The sequence below is a fragment of the Macrosteles quadrilineatus genome, unplaced genomic scaffold, assembly GCF_028750875.1.
Source record: "Macrosteles quadrilineatus isolate MER2022 unplaced genomic scaffold, UCM_ALF_1.0 Scaffold_2__2_contigs__length_208266976, whole genome shotgun sequence".
Taxonomy (NCBI): Eukaryota; Metazoa; Arthropoda; class Insecta; order Hemiptera; family Cicadellidae; genus Macrosteles; species Macrosteles quadrilineatus.
Genome location: NW_026542595.1, coordinates 69,625,837 through 69,646,402, shown reverse-complemented (window position 1 = coordinate 69,646,402; position 20,566 = coordinate 69,625,837). Strand labels below are relative to the sequence as shown.

General features: G+C 37.4%; 1 protein-coding gene across 8 annotated transcripts in view; it reads right to left on the bottom strand.

The window, feature by feature from the left end:
- Positions 1 to 20,566, bottom strand: part of LOC128985639 (E3 ubiquitin-protein ligase goliath-like) — a 99,202-nt gene that overhangs the window by 31,764 nt on the left and 46,872 nt on the right. For 6 of the 8 annotated variants that reach the window (XM_054405369.1, XM_054405370.1, XM_054405372.1 and 3 more), the window contains exon 2: positions 15,223 to 15,367. In XM_054405369.1, the coding sequence (XP_054261344.1) occupies positions 15,223 to 15,367 (145 nt within the window). The remainder of the gene's footprint in view (positions 1 to 15,222; positions 15,368 to 20,566) is intronic. The other 2 variants (XM_054405371.1, XM_054405376.1) reach the window with 1 other exon arrangement.

Genomic DNA, 20,566 nt, shown 5'->3' with positions numbered 1-20,566 from the left:
TCAAAATTTCTAAAAAATGAAAAAACGCCTGGAGATACCATGGATTAGAACCTACATACCAAATTTCATCAAAATCGGACCACAGGTGTAGTCCCTAGCTCTGTACACATCCAGACACACAGACACACAGACACACACACAGACACACACACACACACACACACACACACACACACACACACACACACACAGACATCACTTCGAAAACCACTTTTTTGGGTCCAGGGGGACCCAAAACAAATATATCCACTCAAAACTCAAACTCGAAAATTTTGACGAAAACAATACTCTCTCCATATACTATGGTATAGGGGGAGAAATTAAAACAATACTGTTAAAAGATTAGATTAACAGTAATAAACTTAATCATTAAATAAATACATTTTCCTCTGAAACCAGTTTTGAACACAATTTAAAGTACCTATGCATTTTGCACACGGGTTTTTATAGTATTTTATTTTAACATACAATCAATAGGTTATTAAGAACCTTTGGATTAATATTATTAAGTAAATACTGCTCTTATAAAATATATTGGTGATCTTCTTCTGAGCAAAAGCTCAGCCCCAAACAAGTGTTGAAATAAGTAAGACACTTTCCAGGTCAAACACACCCCTAGTTTGATCTAATTCATGACAACTCCAACCCCAACAACAACTACATTGACCTGATTTAAGTACACAGTATGCCTGTTGTTGTAGAGCGTGTCTCTTGATTTAGCAGCTGCGGCTAATGGACGAAGCTCGTATCCGTTAAAAACAATACCAGTGACAAGATGAGTTATGGACCTCTCTACAGTCTACACTGTGTCTCCAGAGACTGGCTAGTAGTTATAGTAGCTCGCTGGTTTGCTAGCAAAGTGCTTTACATGGACCTCTCTACAGTCTACACCGTGACTCCAGAGACTGGCTAGTAGCTATAGTAGCTCGCTGGTTTGCTAGCAAAGTGCATGGACCTCTCTACAGTCTACACCGTGTCTCCAGAGACTGGCTAGTAGCTATAGTAGCTCGCTGGTTTGCTAGCAAAGTGCATGGACCTCTCTACAGTCTACACCGTGTCTCCAGAGACTGGCTAGTAGCTATAGTAGCTCGCTGGTTTGCTAGCAAAGTGCATGAACCTCTCTACAGTCTACACCGTGTCTCCAGAGACTGGCTAGTAGCTATAGTAGCTCGCTGGTTTGCTAGCAAAGTGCATGGACCTCTCTACAGTCTACACCGTGTCTCCAGAGACTGGCTAGTAGCTATAGTAGCTCGCTGGTTTGCTAGCAAAGTGCATGGACCTCTCTACAGTCTACACTGTGTCTCCAGAGACTGGCTAGTAGCTACAGTAGCTCGCTGGTTTGCTAGCAAAGTGCATGGTCCTCTCTACAGTCTACACTGTGTCTCCAGAGACTGGCTAGTAGCTATAGTAGCTCGCTGGTTTGCTAGCAAAGTGCTTTACATGGACCTCTCTACAGTCTACACCGTGTGACTGGCTAGTAGCTATAGTAGCTCGCTGGTTTGCTAGCAAAGTGCTTTACATGGACCTCTCTACAGTCTACACCGTGTCTCCAGAGACTGGCTAGTAGCTATAGTAGCTCGCTGGTTTGCTAGCAAAGTGCATGGACCTCTCTACAGTCTACACCGTGTCTCCAGAGACTGGCTAGTAGCTATAGTAGCTCGCTGGTTTGCTAGCAAAGTGCTTTACATGGACCTCTCTACAGTCTACACCGTGTCTCCAGAGACTGGCTAGTAGCTATAGTAGCTCGCTGATTTGCTAGCAAAGTGCTTTACATGGACCTCTCTACAGTCTACACCGTGTCTCCAGAGACTGGCTAGTAGCTATAGTAGCTCGCTGGTTTGCTAGCAAAGTGCTTTACATGGACCTCTCTACAGTCTACACCGTGTCTCCAGAGACTGGCTAGTAGCTATAGTAGCTCGCTGGTTTGCTAGCAAAGTGCTTTACATGGACCTCTCTACAGTCTACACCGTGTCTCCAGAGACTGGCTAGTAGCTATAGTAGCTCGCTGGTTTGCTAGCAAAGTGCTTTACATGGACCTCTCTACAGTCTACACCGTATCTCCAGAGACAGGCTAGTAGCTATAGTAGCTCGCTGGATTGCTAGCAAAGTGCATGGACCTCTCTACAGTCTACACCGTGTCTCCAGAGACTGGCTAGTAGCTATAGTAGCTCGCTGGTTTGCTAGCAAAGTGCTTTACATGGACCTCTCTACAGTCTACACCGTGTCTCCAGAGACTGGCTAGTAGCTATAGTAGCTCGCTGGTTTGCTAGCAAAGTGCATTACATGGACCTGGGAGTGGGAATAGTGTTATAGAGGAGCTCCTCTTTGAGATTCGGTAGGAAAGCTAGATAACATTGAAATAAAACGAAGTAATCCCATCACTACAGAGTTTTTAAAACCGTTAGTCCCTTAAAATTGCTATCAAATTTCGCACATGTGACTCATTGGATCGATTAAGCTATTATCTTATTATTAATAGTTTAAATAGCCTCATTCAAACTTTACATGATTATGATTAGGCCTAACAAACAAAACGTAATCTTTGGTTATGTTTTATTAGTGGTTTAATGACAGGTCATTTGAGTGTGGTGGCCTGCGACGGCCTTATTGCCATTGGAGACCTCCCGAATTCAAACTATTTATTTTTATCGCTTATCCAACAGTTAGGCCTATAGGGAATTCCAATTGCGTGATGGTGGTGTCCAAATTGATGGTGGTGTCCGAATTAAAAGCCTCCTGTGAGGAATAAATGTAAAGAGCTCCTAATCCTAAATTGTTAAAGCTTTAAAAACAGTATTTAGTTCACAATCATAACCAGCTCAGTAATACTTTATACTTTATCTGAAAATACGGACCATACGAAGGTACTGTATGGAGATGAGTGTGGATGAATAGCGCATTTTTATTGTTTAGCCTAAAAATGCCTAAAAGGATATTAAAATAAAATTGTACAAATAATTAACGTGTGAATGTTTATCTTTTAAACAAAGTGTGTGAAATAACATATTAAAATTGTTATCTGTTAGTGAAATGTTCCTTTAATGTTTGTTGGCTTGAGATCTTGTTGGCGGTGAAGTAAAAACAAGTGCCGTAAACAACGCCACAATAACAACTCCACCAGAGGCTATATACTTGGCCAAATGTTAGCTCTGCCGTGTTATCAGCTTCAATGGCCACTTCGCCAGTTGTTCTACTTATATTCCCCGCACATTCTAAACCAATGGTGTGTTTATAACAGATTAGGGAGCTAGCTAGGGAAGAGAAAGTCTTAGAAGTCGAATGCCATTTTGGACTCACATATGGTCTAATAATTATCCCACGTGTTGTTTTAATAATACTTTATTACCAAGCTTGTGGATATTGAGCATAATTACTTGCTCATTCACAAAAAAATCTACCTTAGGTAAAAGTTGTTGAATCTGCATCCGCCGCACATAAAACCCAACTTTAATTACAACACTTATGTTGTCAAAAAGGTGCCAAATATCTGTTCAAATTTCCTATTCAGTAAGTGCTCAGCCCTTCTAACCTGCTTGATAAACTTTTCCAACACAAGTAAAAGAGTTTGCAAAGGTATAAACAGTGGTGAAATTCATGCCTGCTGTTCTAATATCCCGGTTAGATTGGTGCCGTAGGTGTGTGCTGGCAGCGTTAGAGTAAAACAATTCTTGTAAACAATACAACAATAACATCTCAGTCTCGGCTATTACTGTATTGCATTGTTTGGTGTTTGTAGTCTAACGTCAATGCCAACCTTCATCTGACATTAGCAATCCTGGCGGGTTGATTACTTTGTTATGCGAGCGTCAACGATTGAATTTTTTACTTATATAAACAGGCATTTAAGACTATAATACATTGTTTTTACTCTTACGTAAAGATAGTCAATATAACAGTTGCAAACGATTAAAGTTGCGAAGTAACGAATTAGATAACATGCTGTGATTTTTTTTGTGCTATTGAATGGCTTTAAGTGGAGAAAGTTTTCCGATACAAAGAAAGTTCTCCACTCCACGGGCACCCGTACGAAAGGAGGGGTGTGATAAAAAAATAAACAAAAAACACTTTAGACTTAGTAAGGTTTTAGTGGTTTTAGACCGCTAATGGTTTCATACATACAAACAACACCAGCCACAATAAATATAAGTAAAAAAATCCAAAATTGTATTCAAATCATAACCTTCTTTACACACACAGAAATTTTAGTGTCTATTGATTTTGAAAAAAATAATTAGGCCTACCAGGTAAAAAAAATTTAAATTGTATACTGTAAAAAAGTGTAAAGAGAGTTCTCTGGCTTTTAAATAGCCTACAAATATGTCTAAAAAGCAGTTTTATTTTGTAACTATGTCTGAAGATGGCCTTTTGAAGGATATTCCATAACCATTCCCGAAATCTCAGGATTAAGATACCTGTGTACCCTCTGTAAATATTTCCTACGCATACACCCTTGCTCTTCTAGTATTTTCTAGATTGTGCTCTGACCATCGGAACACTGCATTATCATATATGCAAGGTTTAGCCTGGGATTCCAAAACAAGATTCCCGCCCCAACCACTAAACCTCCGGTGTTGAGTTATTAAGTTATGTACAGAACATAATCCGTAAAGCAGAGTTTACAACCGGCAACATAAATGACGTTGACAAGTTGTTCAGGTTTAAGTGCAAAGTTACCCTGACTTGTTGAGGTTTAGTTAATATTAACTTGGAATCCCAAGAGGACTAACTCAAATCACAAGAACACTCCCAGATTGAATTTTGATGAGGAAATACCTAACTAACTATTTGTATACTGAATAACTAAATAAAACATAATTTTCATAGATTTCACACGCTTTAGAAAAACTAATAACGATGAATAATTATCATTTCCAAATATTCTCTACACACTTGAATTTGTTGTAAGAGACAAACGAAGTTTAATTGAATATCAATACTGCAACGATAACCTTTGAATTAATACATTATACACAATATTGATTTTTTTTGTAAGTATAACTTGGGACATAATTAATGTAAAACTTATTAGCAAGTTTTATTAGACGCAGCCAACTTGTTAAAGGAGTAATCAAACAAACAGAACCGCAGCGAAGTTATTTAATTACAAGGCACTCTGAGCGCAAATTACATTCTAGTAATAAAACACTCTGCAGCACATTCACAGACAATGGAGTAGAGTACTCCAGAGACACGTATATCACCATGGAGTAATGAGCATAGAGTAATGTACAGAGGACGCTGAAGATGATAACTACAGTATAGAGAAAGAATCTAACGACGACATAGGCTGTACGGGGAGGCGCATTATAGGTGTTTACAAAGGGAGACGGGGGTTAGTGTTTCAATTCATTCTTTTTGAAATTATCAAGACACATAATAATAAACACTAACAAAATTTCTTTTTAAATAGGTCTACGCTCAAGCTAGCATTATATATTTTTTTTCACTTTAGATTTTATATATTGTATTAAATTACCCACAAACGAGTTCAACCAGCGATCACGTAAGATTGGTCTTATGTAATCGCTGATTTCAACTCACCCCTAGCTCACAATTCTCCCAGTATGATAGTCCTGGTTTCACTATACTATCTAACCCACATTGTCTAAGCAGCTACCTGCTATTAGCGAATTTTCCATATAGGGAATTAAGCTATTATCGCCTTACCGGTACCGTAGTACTCATGGTAAGACATAGACCCGGGACCGATTTACATTTTTGTTTTGAGGTCCCTAGAGGCCAAAAACACCATTCGTTTAAATTCATATATATGTATGTGTCCGTTAGCACGACAACTCGAGCAAAAATCATCCGATTTTGATGAAATTTTGTATAAACGTGTAAACCTACGTTTATTCGAACGAGTTCGCAAACCAACAAGATCGGACAATGGGAACGGGGTTTAATGGGTTTTTTTCATGGGATAAATATTGAGTTTTACAATTTGTTACCCTAATAACATAACATTTTGCAATTTATTTCCAAACTATTTTGTAGCACTTGAAAACAAATAATTTAGTATATTGAAGCGTTATTATGCACCTAACTCTTACGGATAAAATTTCAAAATATAGAAATTTATGAATGTTAATAATTTGCTTTTTTATGATCATATTTTGATCAATTTTTGAAAATGCATTTATTTCATACTAAATTATTAAACATTTCACAGGAAAAAACACTTTTTTACCCTCCCTGTAACATAAAATCTAAGTACTCGATAAACCAATGCTATTTAAAAAGGGAATACATGCGATATTTTTAAGGAGATATTTTTAGAGTAAATCCAATCAGGCAAAAGGAAATTCGCTTAGTCTGCAGATTTGCTGCGGCAGGGGTATTTTTCTCTTCATTAGGCTGCGTGCGTACTGGACTACTTTCTACTGTAGCTCCTTTTAAACCTCTCAATGTCTAATTTCGCGTTATGTTATGAAACCGACTCGCTGGGCCACCAGAGTTTGTAACTCTTTTTGTATGTCAACGTCAACTAGAAGATAGCTGTCCAATATGAGCTCGAGGATTAATAGACCATTTACATTACGTAGTATAGATCACGCACAGACCTTGCTGGATGCATAGTCCACTCTTCATTTAGGTGTAAAGCACTCAATGTTTACATAACCACCCCATCACGCTTACTTGCATGCAAGGTCTGACCACAGGTCATCAGCCCTCCATTACATTTACACAAGCAAATAACAATCCTACCAACTGTTGACAACATTAGATTATTAAACCATCCACTTCTCAGGATGTGAATATGGAATAAGCGTTGTCAATTATAAGAAGGGAAGAGTGACATGTGCAACTGAGATAGAAGTTGCTCAGTTCTCAAACTTGTGTAACATTTCAATGACATCGATTGAAGCCTCTAAACTTTGGTAACGAGCGTTTACGTTAACCGTCACAAGAAACTTGTTAGTGCAAAGTACATGTGATTTTACGCACAATGTGAGTTAGTAATAATTTTGTAACAACATTGTTTGTGTTTAACAGCATTATGTTTGATCAAGGACCTATTTAACATTATTTTCTACGCTTTTAGTTGGAAAATGGCACGAATTGAATAAAAGAAAAAGCAGGTAGTGGAATTGAATTAACTGCAAGCTAAATTATACGTTAGGTTCTTTAAGTGAGATGGGAAAGAGAGTAGAGGAGCCACAACAAATTCTTCCTGTATAATATCGAAGAATATTATGTAATCATCGTTCCCTGTATTTTCTGCCTCAAAACAAATCTTGAATTCTTTTAAAATGCACAATTTGTGCACGCGCCCCTCGTTTTCCATTATTCAAATACAGTAAACAACTTATGCACATTTTTAATATTAAATTATAGTAATTGTATAAAAACAAAGCTACCGGATATTTCAGCACTACATGTGTGTGTAATTAGAGTGACGTCACTGATAAGCAACCTTGTACACGCTGGCGGCGATGACGTCAGCAATCTTTGTTCTGCGACACTGACACAGGTTACACGAGGGTCAAGGTCAAGTCAAAAATACAGAAATGCCTTGTCAAACGTCCACCATCGCCCACCATAGCAGTGTCATCTAATCTGCACTTCCGGGTTGACAATCAAACAACAAACGACACGACAAACAGCAAACAACGGAATCACTGAATGAGTGTGTTTGTTTACTCTGCTCCAAGGTCAATATCCACCTTTCTACAAGTACGAGCCACACTACATTTTACATTATAATGATGGAACAGCATAATTAATGTAAACAAGACTTTATGTACGATAGCATGAATGATCCTAAATAAATTCAATATCGTAGGACTTTTTAGTGGAGGTAGTTTTCTAATATAGAGAAAGTTATTAGAAAGTCTTCGTATCATATCCAAGTGGTTGGACTTGCAGCTTAGATGCGCTCCGAACCACCAATCTAAATACAGTAATAAGTCTCTCAATGTTTTTAGACAAGGATCCGTATTACACAACCCCCTTTGTCAAACGAGTTTTGGTCGCTTTTGACCAACGTTTCTGTAAATGATCTTATGTCGTTTACTTAGATAGAACACAGACCATTAGGCAAAAAGAATCATTTTTATTGCATTAAATTGGTAACTGTTATCACACGCTTAGTTAGCTTTACGTTATTTGTGTGTATAGCTTATTACACTCAATATTCAAAGTGCATACAACGCAAGCGCAGTACAACTATATAACTGCTTACCTGTATCAAACTCATTTATCATGCAAAACGTCGAAATGTTGGTCTATTTAAACTCAGGAGTAGGCGGAACCAGTCGACCGTACTAATACCCTCACCCCTTGAGTCTATTGTGCGAGTTCGGGTAGGGGCACACGTCGTCGGCCTTTGTCGGTGAGTCATTGCTGCTGGTCCCAGTGTCAATATGCAAACTTTTTTAATTGAAAGAAAAACTTAAAACAAAGTATATCACGTGCTGTGTTTTGATCGCCTGATTATTTTGATACCAAATATGAAGGAAATCGGTTAATTTTGGGGAAGGCAAAGTAAATAATTAAATCGTATACGTGTTTTTCAAATCTATATATTAATAGGCAAGCACAAATCGTTTCCTCCTTTTTTCTCAGCTTGCGTGCATCGTAGGGGAAATTCGCGCATACCGTTAGAAAGGTAGTGTCCTGTAGATAAGCAGAATCCCATTATAATTTACATCGGCCCTCAGGGCTACACCCGACAGGCCTTCAAAGTTTCAATGTTAATCTTATGGAAGAACGGTAATTGATTGAATCATTATATTTTGAAAGCTGTTGTCATAACAAATGCTAGCAAATCAGGAAGAACAAAATGTTTATATCAACAAAATATATTTCAAGTAAATTTTTAAACTGGTCGAATTTCGACCACCGGGCGATCTCTAGTAATGTTTAATGGTTATAAATATGTCAATAAATTTATTTTGATTAAATTATTGATGAGTTTGATAACAACCGCTTAATTACTACTTTACACAATAATGATGTCTATTTCTTTTTTTTTGTATATATATAATATTAAGATGTATTTAATTTTAATAGAGTTTGTTGTCAATATCAAGTTAATGAACAAGTGTAAATAAATGCACACTGATAACAGTATAAATTTTATGTCTATATTTTAATAATGAATTTAATGAACAAAAAACTGCCTGTCCACTGTACTGTATGGTGATATTTATTGTGTAAAGTAGTAATTAAGAGGTTGTTATAAAACTCATCAATCATTTAATCAAAGTCATTCGATAAAAAAATTATTTTATGACCATTAAACATTATTTGAAAAACACGTATACGATTTAATTATTTACTTTGCCTTCCCCAAAATTAACCGATTTCCTTCATATTTGGTATCAAAATAATCAGGCGATCAAAACACAGCACGTGATATACTTTGTTTTAAGTTTTTCTTTCAATTAAAAAAGTTTGCATATTGACACTGGGACCAGCAGCAATGACTCACCGACAAAGGCCGACGACGCGTGCCCCTACCCGAACTCGCACAATAGACTCAAGGGGTGAGGGTATTAGTACGGTCGACTGGTTCCGCCTACTCCTGAGTTTAAATAGACTTTAGTGTAAGCTTGATTTGATTGTCAATAGCAATTTTATATCGCTACAAGAAACGTGATATTGAATCCAATTTAGTGTTCTGTCTGAGTCCAAGCATTTCATATACAACTTTCATACGTGTCGAATAGAGCGCGAAAAAAAACTACTGTTGCTTACATTACACATTGTTTATCAATCAATTATACTGTATATTGTAAAATAAATCTTTTCAAATGAAGCAACCTTTTTCAATTAGCCTATCAAACTCAACAATATAGGCGTGCATACACAAGGCCACGACAAGTTGATTGTAATGTCTCATTGTTGGGATTTGTGACGTAGATTAAACGTTTAATCAAAATTCCCTATTTAAACTAGTCATCATGTACATATTAACTACACTAACATTTTCTGTTACTAGTTTCTCAAGGTGCACTACTACAACCAAACCAATTCTTTTATCTCTTAGATTTTAAAAATGTACATTCGTTCAACAACTGAATATAAAATATGTTACGTAATTTAATTAAAAGTAATCTTGAGAAGTAATTATAAAAAGATTCACAAAAGTCTGATAAAATCCAACCTCAACTGACACAAAATTTGTAAATGTGATTCATATTAATTAACTGCAATGCGCTTAAACGCTATCCTAGTAATTAATTATCATCCACCCAGCTTGGCGAGGCTTTGGAAGTGTAATTAAATTGGTACTGTAATAAACTCTCCAAATTACGTGTTCATCTTATAATCCTACAAGCAACACACTGATGGTGACATAGATGTTAATGTCCCACAGTTAACATTACTTTACACTTTCTGGTTAAGTTGTTTACTTCCTGCTCAGATGTTGTGTGTTTGCGGTGCTTGAAACACTCTATAAAATAACAGATAACTGAGAAAGTACTGGTGTATGTTATTTTATCTAGATTTATATTAATTGAACTAGGTTGTAGATTAAAGGATGTCTACTCATTTAAGTAGATACAATTGTCATGCACACGCACAGGTCCAGAGGGGCTAAATAATAATTTACTAATAATTAAATATCAATATTTCTTGTCCAAGACTGTTGGATTTTGGAATACTGCAACTGTAAAATAGAATCAAATAATTTTACAACAATGATACCCTATCCTCAAATTACCTCTTAAATATGCAGTTTCCTTATCGGTGATGTCTGTATGCTTCCATGGTCAGTACTGATGTACTGACTTTATATCTCTAGGTATCTGACATAGCTAAGGCACAAAATTACACATGCTATGCAAAATCAGTTATCTTTGCGTAGCATGTGTAATCTTTGCTAAGGCGAACTAAAGACACAACATGTAACCAATTAGACATTAATAAGGAAATTTATTGTCATACATACAAACTAGATACAGTTGAGAAAATAATCTATAATATTAGCAATTCACCGAATGAAAACTCATTAACAATTTCAATGTAATTTTGTAAGTTTAATTAATTAATTACATTGAAACATTTGAGTCAGGGACTCAGAGCTGTGTATTTTAGCCTGACTAAGAGTGACGGACGAGTGTGGAACAGAGTGAGATGCCTTGTGTAGCTTTGTTACAGACAAACACCAGGACCAGGTGTTTCTTTGCCAGGATAATTGATTTAAAGCCAAATTATCAAGGATAGCTAGGCACAATTTCAACCCTACCCAGAGTAACCGAGTGATTATAACACAGAAAACATACTTGTTTTCTGTGTATAACGCTCGCCTTCAAACCTGGATGTTGCTGGTTCGATATAGAGTAGATCGATTCTGGATCTAGATGCCATTTATTGGGTTATACATTTTCCTACCTTTTTATCCTATAACACTAGGCTTTGGCACGATTGTTTTTCACATGACTTCAAACTAAACCTAGGGATTGCGGCTATCATTTACATAAAATCCGTTGGGAAAAATTACATAAAATCAATTTTGCGGGATTTGAACTCCGGTACCTCAAAGACCACAATCTACCACTGAACCCGCCCCTCTACCAGCTCACTCCCCATTGGTCCACACATTAGCTATGCCATCTAACGAAATGTCGACCTAAGGTAATAACAAAACCAGGGAGAAAGAAAAAAACACACAAAGATACAATTTTTCTCTTGTCTTGCGGTTGATCCGCAAACCTGATCAATAGGCGAATACTAAATCTAAAGATCTAACGGAGGAAAACAAATTATATCGAAAAAGAAGAGCAACAATAACATGATCATAACAAAAGAGTTTTGTTGCTATTACGCTCAAACGACTATGGTATTTTCTGGACAATTAACACCGGGTTTCCTATAATGTCACGTGACAACTTATTGTTATCTCCGACTACGTGAGGCGGTTCTCGTCCGCTGGAGGATAAAGAATTAGATAACCGATTCGTCAACCTTCGCAGTGTTTAAATAAAGACCTTGATTAGCCATTATACAAGAACAAACCTCCTTATGTAAGTCACCAAACCTGTAACGCCTTTACCCAGCCGGGTCTATAAAGCAAATTTCGTTGGATAAAGAAGTTCACCTCGTTCTTTGGTTGTTTTAGTTTGAAAGACAAAGAGTAAACATCGTCAGATTGTGGACGATTTGAATACTCAAGATTATAAATTAATCTTAGATTCACCAAGGTTACAACTGTGCTGAGATTTTACGATCTGCAATCAATTTTCCTGCTTCGAGTCAAAATCGTGCAAAGCTCTAGTTTAGTGAATTAGCATTGCTAAAACAGACGCGTTAATCCTCGCGATTACCAGATTTTATTATTCATTAGCCAATCTACATTTGCGAGGGACTCCAACTTCCTCTAAATTATTTACGTCGACAGTTTTGAATGCCATTTTCTTCGAATACATGTGCGAATTTGCATGAAATAAACCACGCCTACAATAAGTATCTTGTTAACTTTGAAATGGAATGTTTCAAGGATAACTTCATCCTTGGTTTCCAAAAATGGTGTATTTCTTATCCATGTACCAGTTCCAGTACTGTCTCCTTACAAGGGTTTGTCTAGCAATACCAATCGATAGACTACTGTCCGTGTCGGTGGCGTGTAAACGAGAACTTCCTATTCCGTAACCTCGATCGATCTCTTTGTTTTGGCAGGCGATCCGTGCTTGGATTACACAATATTGCTTGACACAGAAGGTACTTTACAAGGCTTGATTGCATTGCAGTAGTTTGTGTTTTCGTTGAATACTATCATAGTGATTTAGTAATGCCATCGTCAGATGTTCACAGCTTTTTGAGTGATGTCACTGCAGATAGGCAAGGGTCATTGGAGGGCAGTCGTCTCCCTCGTTCATCTAGTGTCTCTCTCAAGGCTATACATGGAGGTCTGGGTGAGGTTTAGGTTTCCCGAAGTAACTTCCGCGATTCGTAACGTCTCAGGGGGGGTAGGTTGGTTCCGCATTTGCTACCTACACTAATCCGGGTCCCGTAGGGTGGGTTATAATCTGGTAGGTCAGTTCCGCATTTGACGGCTTCAACAATAGATCTCTTGAAATTGTAAAGATCAGTGAAGCGTACAAAAATGCCAGTCAACCGAAATAATCCATAAAAATAAGCAAGTTCTGAATGAGTTAAAGTTGAAGTAGCATGTTCCAGTTGTAACGATTTCTCTAGTTTTTTACCATAGCTGATGCAGATATTTCTTTCACCGATCCCAATCTTAAAGGGCGAAGATTATTATTGATTATTATTATATTGAAGATTATTATCCCAATCATTATTGCGAAGCCGCAATCTTAAAACTAAAAAAATCACATTACACCAGCTGCTGCTTAAATACGCTTATGTTACAAAATGCTAATAGCTCAGTTGGTAAACTAAACCTGTCACAGGAAAAACTTTAAACTTTGTAAGCATCTTATAACAAATTAAAAATATAAAACAAAACTAGTGTACCTGTTGCTCGAAATCGAGCAGTTGTCTAGTACCGGCACTACAGAAGCTATATTAAAACTAGTAGTCATAATTTTCTATGAGTTTAAAAGACCTTATTAAAAGCGTATGCAACTAATGGAAATACATACGCATAGATACGCACAGATACGCATAGATACGCATGGATAATAACAGTTATAATAAACACGTCTTGTAAATACTGACAACAAACTAAATATGTTCTCTGCTGTATTCCCTGTAGTAAACAATGCGGTGTAATATTTCTAGGAATTCCCAAAAAAATATTTCCTAAAATATGGGAATCGGGGGAAGAGAGTATTTGTAGTACGCGAGGATGGTATGTGGCTGCAATCACTTGGAGAATTCAAGCATCTAGACCGCGTGCTATTCTGTGTGTTCATAGATTTTTTACATAACTATTATCACAACTAATCATAGTGTGTACGGTATCTGTGCAGTATCTATCTATATATTAATAGGCAAGCATGTTTCTTTAAAACCTTTTTTCTCAGCTCGTGTGCATCGCAGGGAAAATCTACGCATACTGTTGGAAAGATATTTTCCTGTAGATGTGCAGAATACTTTTAAATATTAAAATAGGCTAACAAATAAGAACAAAAAATGAATTTGAAAACTTCAAAAAATTAACATGGACCATATGGGTTGCCATGATGGTGACGAAATAACAACAAAATGTAAACAGAAAATCAAAACAAATGGAAGAAATTACAATCACATGTTTTATTTATAGTGTGGGGAGAAAATAGAGAAGTCTGTACTTTAATTATTTTTGGTCGAGTTTCGACCACAGGACGACCACTAGTTATTACTAAATAGTCAAATCAGTATTATTACTAAGATCAATTTTGTTAACATTTATGAAACAGGTGATTTTCTTACATCCTAAACCTAAAATATGTAGAGTTTGTATCATAAATATTCCGAATTTCGAATCGGATACAAGCGTATCCAATCTTTGGATATTTAACTTAAATTTGTTCAATATTCATTCTACGTCGCCTTTTAGTGAGGCTAATTACCCTTGTCTAATGGAGTGTAACCCACCTTTGTCAATATAAATGCGGAAATAACCTACCTACTTAAGGGGCCCACCAGATTCAAATGCGGAACGAACCTACCCATTTATGGCCCTAGGGTCATTATCTGCGGAACTAACCTACCACCGTCTCAGGATATGCGGTCCAGGTATGAAGTGATCTGATAAGGTTTCCGGCCTCGTTGCTCGCTGCCTAGAGGGTGATTCCACCTGAGTTCGTGCATTACGAATTTCCCCTACGCAATAAGTAAATGTTTGTATTCTTACTCATGTGTTATTAGGATGGAGAGAAAAGTAACATGCAATATTCCGAAAACCTCATTCCGTTGTCAAATTTATAAATCACCCCTGGTACAATAATCCTAATACAGTACTTAAATAAAACTGTCCTTTGGCTTTTCTGCGTAGAAGTAAAAAATCGGATCGTTTATATGATTAGAGTTTTAAGCAACTCACCATAATTCTCACTACAATTCTTCCTGAAACAATTCTTTAATAAGTGCAATACAAGACTAATATGACAATATTTTTCACAAGCAACTACAGTAGTAAGTTGATACGTCGTAGCAGTCACACTTTGTCATCGGTTAACATACAAGTTGTACAAGATGTGCAGTGAATGGTTGGTCCTATATTTAGGACGAGTGTGTGTTTGTGTTAGTTCGGAGCATGCAGATTGCAGACTACAGTAATGCCACCGACCGCACATGCAGACATAGGACAACACGGATACCCACATTTCGACTAACCTGTTGATGGAGGTCCTCATGCTGCAGTGATGAGCGACTGTAACCTCCGTCAGCACGCGGGTGCCGTTGTCCGCCAGCGCTGCCAGTTGTTCGCCTTTCCACTTGTACGTGAACACTGCCCCCAGCGGTCGTCCTGCAACAAGCAAGAATTTGAAGATGATAACATTTGCAATAGTCGACAAATGTCACTTTAGTTTACTGTGCAGTGCTGCCAGTTGGTCACAATTCCACTTGCTCCTGAACAGTGAACACTGCCTCCAGATAAGAGACCAACTTGCAAGTTGCAAATCGATGAGGCTGAAGATCGACCAAACTTGAACTTTATAATAAAAATGCGAATCAACTTATAAAAATGACTGTACAGTAGTGAACAACTACCTGACACTTCTACCAATTGACCAATGACTTTTTTATACGAATTTCAACAATGTATTAACACCGTATATTGTGGGCTACCTAGAAAGGGAAACATACTTGAGGAAACACATAATTTAAATACATACCGGCAATCTACACTTATTCTTTCAGGACACCCTCTCACCAAAGCTGTCATTAACTTAACTCTAATCGGTAGAGGCGAGATCTTGAGGATTCTTTGGTCGGTTCTGTCTGAGGAGGATAATGACAGTCACACTCCACTGTCACAATCCTTCAGTTAACATTTCACGGAACCCACCCATACAGAGCCCCCTCTCTTTGGACACTTCACTGTTTTCCAATTGTCTACTTCCAGCTTTACTAGCTTATATAACTTTGTAAAACGTTGTATCTGTGACACAATGGATGGCGGATCAGCCAGCCACGGGCAAGTGGCTTCTTATACTCTCCCCCGTCCTTCAATTTAAGACTAATGCCCAAGAATGATTGATAAATTAAGAAACTTTATGAAGATAATCCCTGTAAGTATTGTCTTTATGTTGTCAATTTCAAATTTCACACACTCAAAAAACTACCAATTTTAATAATTTGCTTATATAATTTGAATGTAAATTAAATTTAAAATTGGAAATGCAAAATGAAAACCATTGACCTAACATTCCTATGGCTTTTAATCGTTTGTGGGATATGAGTATCGTTGAAGATTCCGTATAATTACCCAACGTAATTATCAGACAACTAAATGTTTTCCTAATGGAATTATATGACGAATCTCTTGGCCAAGATTGCTATTATCATCAGCGTAACTATGCAATTTACGATGGCTAAACTTGGATAGTCATTTCTTGGATCGTATAGCGCAGCTGAACAAACAACGAAGTCGTCGAAAACTGGGAGTGTGAATGACATGCAATACGACGGATCGTAAAGATTGCGCAGCGCCTTTTGTACCAAGCACCGCCTCTCCTCAAGTAAACTGCAGCTGATAATACCATAAACGACTATCTATCATTGCACTACAGTGCTTCACTTGAAGTTACTTACTACTGTACTAAGAAGAATATGTGATGACAAGAGGAAATAAAAAAGTGGAAAGGTGAACAAGTAAAGTTATGAATAAGAGACTATGTGAAGAAATAAAGTAGTGAAGTGATGACGAGAAGAAGTGATCAAGTGAAAAGACGAAGATGGTAAAGAGGGGAGAGCTGAAGAAATTGAGAAGTAAATAAGTTATAAGGCGAAGACGCCAAGAAGTAAAGATGAGAATACGTAACCGTGGGAACGTTTGTTAACTGTTTAGCCATTGTTCTTAAACAGTTTTCTTGCAAAACATTAGAGGAATAAACAACTGGCTTAGTGGCACGTTTCATAACTATTAGCATGATTCAGCGCTCCATGAAGTAGAACATCCATGTTCCCACTTCATAATGCACGCATTAAACCAATCAAGAAACTGTATTGTAATTAATTAAATGGCTCGCTCTTCCGGCGCATGCGTCCGACAGGGGAACAACCTCAGAGGAACTGACTCATCCGGTCCACGTTAACTCAACTGTAGACTCATGTCTAGTAGGAGTCACCGTGATCATGTCATACTAGTGTCACTGCGTGATTGCGATTAATTTTACGAATTATATAAATAAAGGTTTACGGTTATGTGATAATAGCTTTGAGCATAAGTAATTATTTAAGACGGGGTTTTACGGGTATAATAAGAAACAAACTACAAAAGCAACAGGGTCTTGATAACTTACAATTTTTCCTTTTCAAATTTCAAATTAAGGTTGGATGAGTACATGTTCTTATTATGTAATGTAATCCCCTATACATTCCACCTATATTTAAGCGAAAAAAGATTACGTAAAGTATTAGTAAATAAATATACAAAAAGTTCAATTTTTTGTTTGTTTGGAAAATCCACTGAAAGTGCAGCAGTGATATTCAGGGAGAGGTTCACGGCTGATGACCATATTATCTAATTCCTAACAATTTATTGAACCATTAACCTGAAGTTTTCTTAAGCGTTTCGCTAAAAATCTACTCTGGATCACTCGAATTTGCTCGCTCTGCTGTTTGGTCTGAGTTCTTCCACACACCATATCGTAGTAGATCCGACCGAGCACCAGGGTGGGTCTAATGCTTAGGCCTTGTTCAGGGTAAAGCCTGATAGTGTGTGACCAGTTCTAAGAACACAGTCGGGCGGATAAACCAACGGCACGAGTATAATCATTAATCCACATTTAGGCACAGAAATTAACCTTGACAAATCCCAATACGTTGAAAATTACAGAGGATATTGCCGAGGGATAATGACACCTCATTACACGGAGCCTGGCTGGAGCTGGAGGCAGGAAATCATCTGATAATTGAGACACACGTCACCGCAGTGTAACTACCTCACTGCAGGACACTCCTGGCCGGGTCGACGATCTTTGGAGTGGAGCAGAGGTGAAGGAAAGGAGTGAAGGAGTAACGTAGTGGAGGAGGAGGAGAAGTGAAGAGTTAATGGAGTAACAATGGAAAGTGAAAAGAAAAAGAAGTGAAGGAATAAAAATGCAAATACATAAATGAGCGGAAAGAGAACAAAGAGTAGCATTCGGTGAGTAGAGAGACAGAGAAGTGAGGAAGTGAAGGAGTGAAGGAGTAAAATAATGATGAAGGAATAAAGAAATTGAGGAGAGGAGAGGAGTGAATAATTAAAGACATTATTGAAGTAAAAATAGAAAGTAAAGGGACAAAGAGAAGGAATCAAAATTTTTAATGTGTGAATGAGCGAATGAAAGGGCATGTAGGATTAGATGAATGACGATACGATAGAGAAAAAGCACCAAGGGATGACAAATTTAAGAAGTGAATATGTAAAGAAGTTTAACAATAACACTGATATGAAAGAGTAAACAATACACGTAAAGAAGACATGTAATGAAAAGAAGGACAAGTTGCGTGCAGCACACTCAAACTGTACCGAGCATCAGCTGTACCGAAGCGCTGAGATAAGATCAAATTGCATTGTAAGCATGTTTTATACATGGATTAGTCACTCCATGAGTCATTATGCACTATAAGCCTCGCAACCATCAGATGGTCTCCATTACACTAGTGGTTTACGTCATTTGGTACTCACAGTTTGTTGTTGAAACTATCGGCTCGTTATCAGGAAGACAAATATTATGATCACGTTAGAGTGCATGATATTGATCGTTGAACATCTCATATTAACACGTAAAACTATTTTAATAAAGGTTTTTAAATCACATTTGGGGTTCTAAGAGTAAAATTAAAAATTGTTTAACTGAACGAATAACAAACTATGTTGTGGTTGTTGTATACAGGGGTGTGAGACACAACATTTAAGTTGGAGTGTGTTCATGTCAGTTCATTCATGGTAACTATAGCCTGGTATAATATTGGTTGTAGTGATCGATTACTTTTCGTATCATCAGTATTATCATCAGTTGGTGTGAAACCCAACCCAGCCAGTTGGTCATCGGGATTTTATATATAATTAGCTCAGCAACGTAGACACAATTAGCTTGTCTTCCTCAGTAACAAAGCAACAAATAAAATCCGATCCTGACAAAGTAAATGTAATTGATTAAACGCCTTTTCGCTGTAAAAATATCAACATTGGTTTTCATCTCATAAAAGGAACTACCTTTTTTTAAAGCAAGCTAATTAGACCAAATCAATAAATCATGAAACTAAAACTGAAAATACAACTAAAACGGCATTATAAAAAAATAAATAAGAACTTTGCCTGCAGCGAATTTCAAGAAGTAAACTATTTAGGGAAATGCGGGAGTTATAGCTAAACCCCAAGATAACATGATGAAATAGTTTACTCTAAACAAATAACAAATAAAAGTATGAAACAATAGTCGATTACCGCAAACGCAACATGTCATATAGAAACTACAAGTGAGTATGGATCCTTCAGCAAATTTGAACGTCAATTCAACAGGTGCTAATAGTTATTTCTCTCCGCATGTATTGATCAAGACATCTGATCTACAGTCATGACTCAAGTTTACAGCTGCAGCTCTAGTCTCGAGTTTACGAGGTTTGCCGCTGTGTGTCATGTGTCGTGTGTGTGATGAATGTCGACGGCGACGGCGGCGCCTCAATATTTACACACTCTGGTAATAAATACCGCCTTGTTTGGGTTTGTTTGTCTCATTTTGACATTCTAAATGTGGAGCCTTGCTAACACCTGCGGCACAGTTGGGGTTCTGTGGCTGCGTTCTTCCACGAAGTACACTAAACAAAAGTAGCTTATCCCACATTATCTTGAAAAAAAAACTACCTTCTTCTAGCTCCTAAGTTTTTTAGTCCCACATTAGTGCTTAGTAAAAGGATATGATCCTAAAGTTATACAATAATTCCGTTAAGCTGCTATAAAAATTTTCAATGCCAGCATTTTCAATTCTTAAGTTAAAATCAAGTATTTTGTCTGAATTGCTGTTTATGTTTTCACTGTTGTGGAAACCAAGAAATTAAATAAGTCTCATGAGCATGGGAACTTGTGGTTAAAATTTGGAATTCTAAAATTGAATGTCCGGGTTTCTGATCCCCATGGTATTTTAAGATTGTGCTATGGAACGCTATCCAAATGTAGAATAATTCAGATTCACGGCGATCGGGTGCGGTAAGATAATCCCATTAGCAGTTGTCAACGTTCCCGTTACGTTACAAACGCGCTCACACATAAAAACTTACTTTAAATGTTACAACAGGAGGAGAAGTCAACATGCACTATGCTATAGCACTACGATATTAGTGATACAAATCCACAAGAGTAGCCAGATGGAACAAAACACCGTCTGACTACAACAGGGCAACGTCCTGGGAGGCGGGAGGAGGGACCGGTTGTTATGTCGGGTAGGTCGCGGTCTCGGTAACCCGGCCCTGCCATTGTGATACTGATATATTGTGCTGTACAGGGGGTGCCGCAACC